Below are 509 nucleotides of genomic sequence, written 5' to 3' on the forward strand. Positions count from 1 at the left end.
CTGAGAGATTTGAGGCAATAATAAGAGAGTATGATAACTGCGAAGGAACCGTACCTCTTGGGATTGAAGAGAAACGTGCTGCGTTTTATCAAGCAGTTGTAGGCCAAGTTAGCGAACTAAGAGTAGTGAACTTGTTCAGTAAAAAGATGAATGGCATAGATATGTCATATGAAGAGATCAAGAATTATGTTTCACAGCTCGAGGCCGAGAAAAAGAGTGACCAAGCTGCGTCAACATCCAGAGATTCAGTCCCGAAGGTACAGATGGTCAGAAAGAGCAATGTGACCCAGCGTGGCACTGAGTCGATGAAGTGCTATAACTGTAATCAGTTAGGTCACATGTCGTCGAGGTGCCCATTTGCAGAGCAAGGTTGGTCATTCTGTTATTACTGCAACAGGATGGCGCAGCACAAGAGACCCAATTGTCCTAAAAGAACATCTGACGGCGTTGGAAATTCCAGAAGTAAGACCAACGTTCTTAAAAATAAAAATTCAGAGGTTAAAGGGAAA

The 509-nt window shown here is 43.0% G+C and overlaps 1 protein-coding gene across 1 annotated transcript; it reads left to right on the top strand.

The window, feature by feature from the left end:
• Positions 1–45: 45 nt before the first annotated feature.
• On the top strand, positions 46–462 carry LOC105455196 (the record flags this gene model as incomplete). Its single annotated transcript, XM_011698318.1, has 1 exon — positions 46–462. A coding segment is annotated over one exon (417 nt), but the record flags the coding sequence as incomplete, so codon positions are not given.
• Between the last annotated feature and the right edge of the window lie 47 nt (positions 463–509).

This window comes from Wasmannia auropunctata, unplaced genomic scaffold (genome assembly GCF_000956235.1).
Source record: "Wasmannia auropunctata unplaced genomic scaffold, wasmannia.A_1.0 LD335911.1, whole genome shotgun sequence".
NCBI classification, from domain to species: domain Eukaryota; kingdom Metazoa; phylum Arthropoda; class Insecta; order Hymenoptera; family Formicidae; genus Wasmannia; species Wasmannia auropunctata.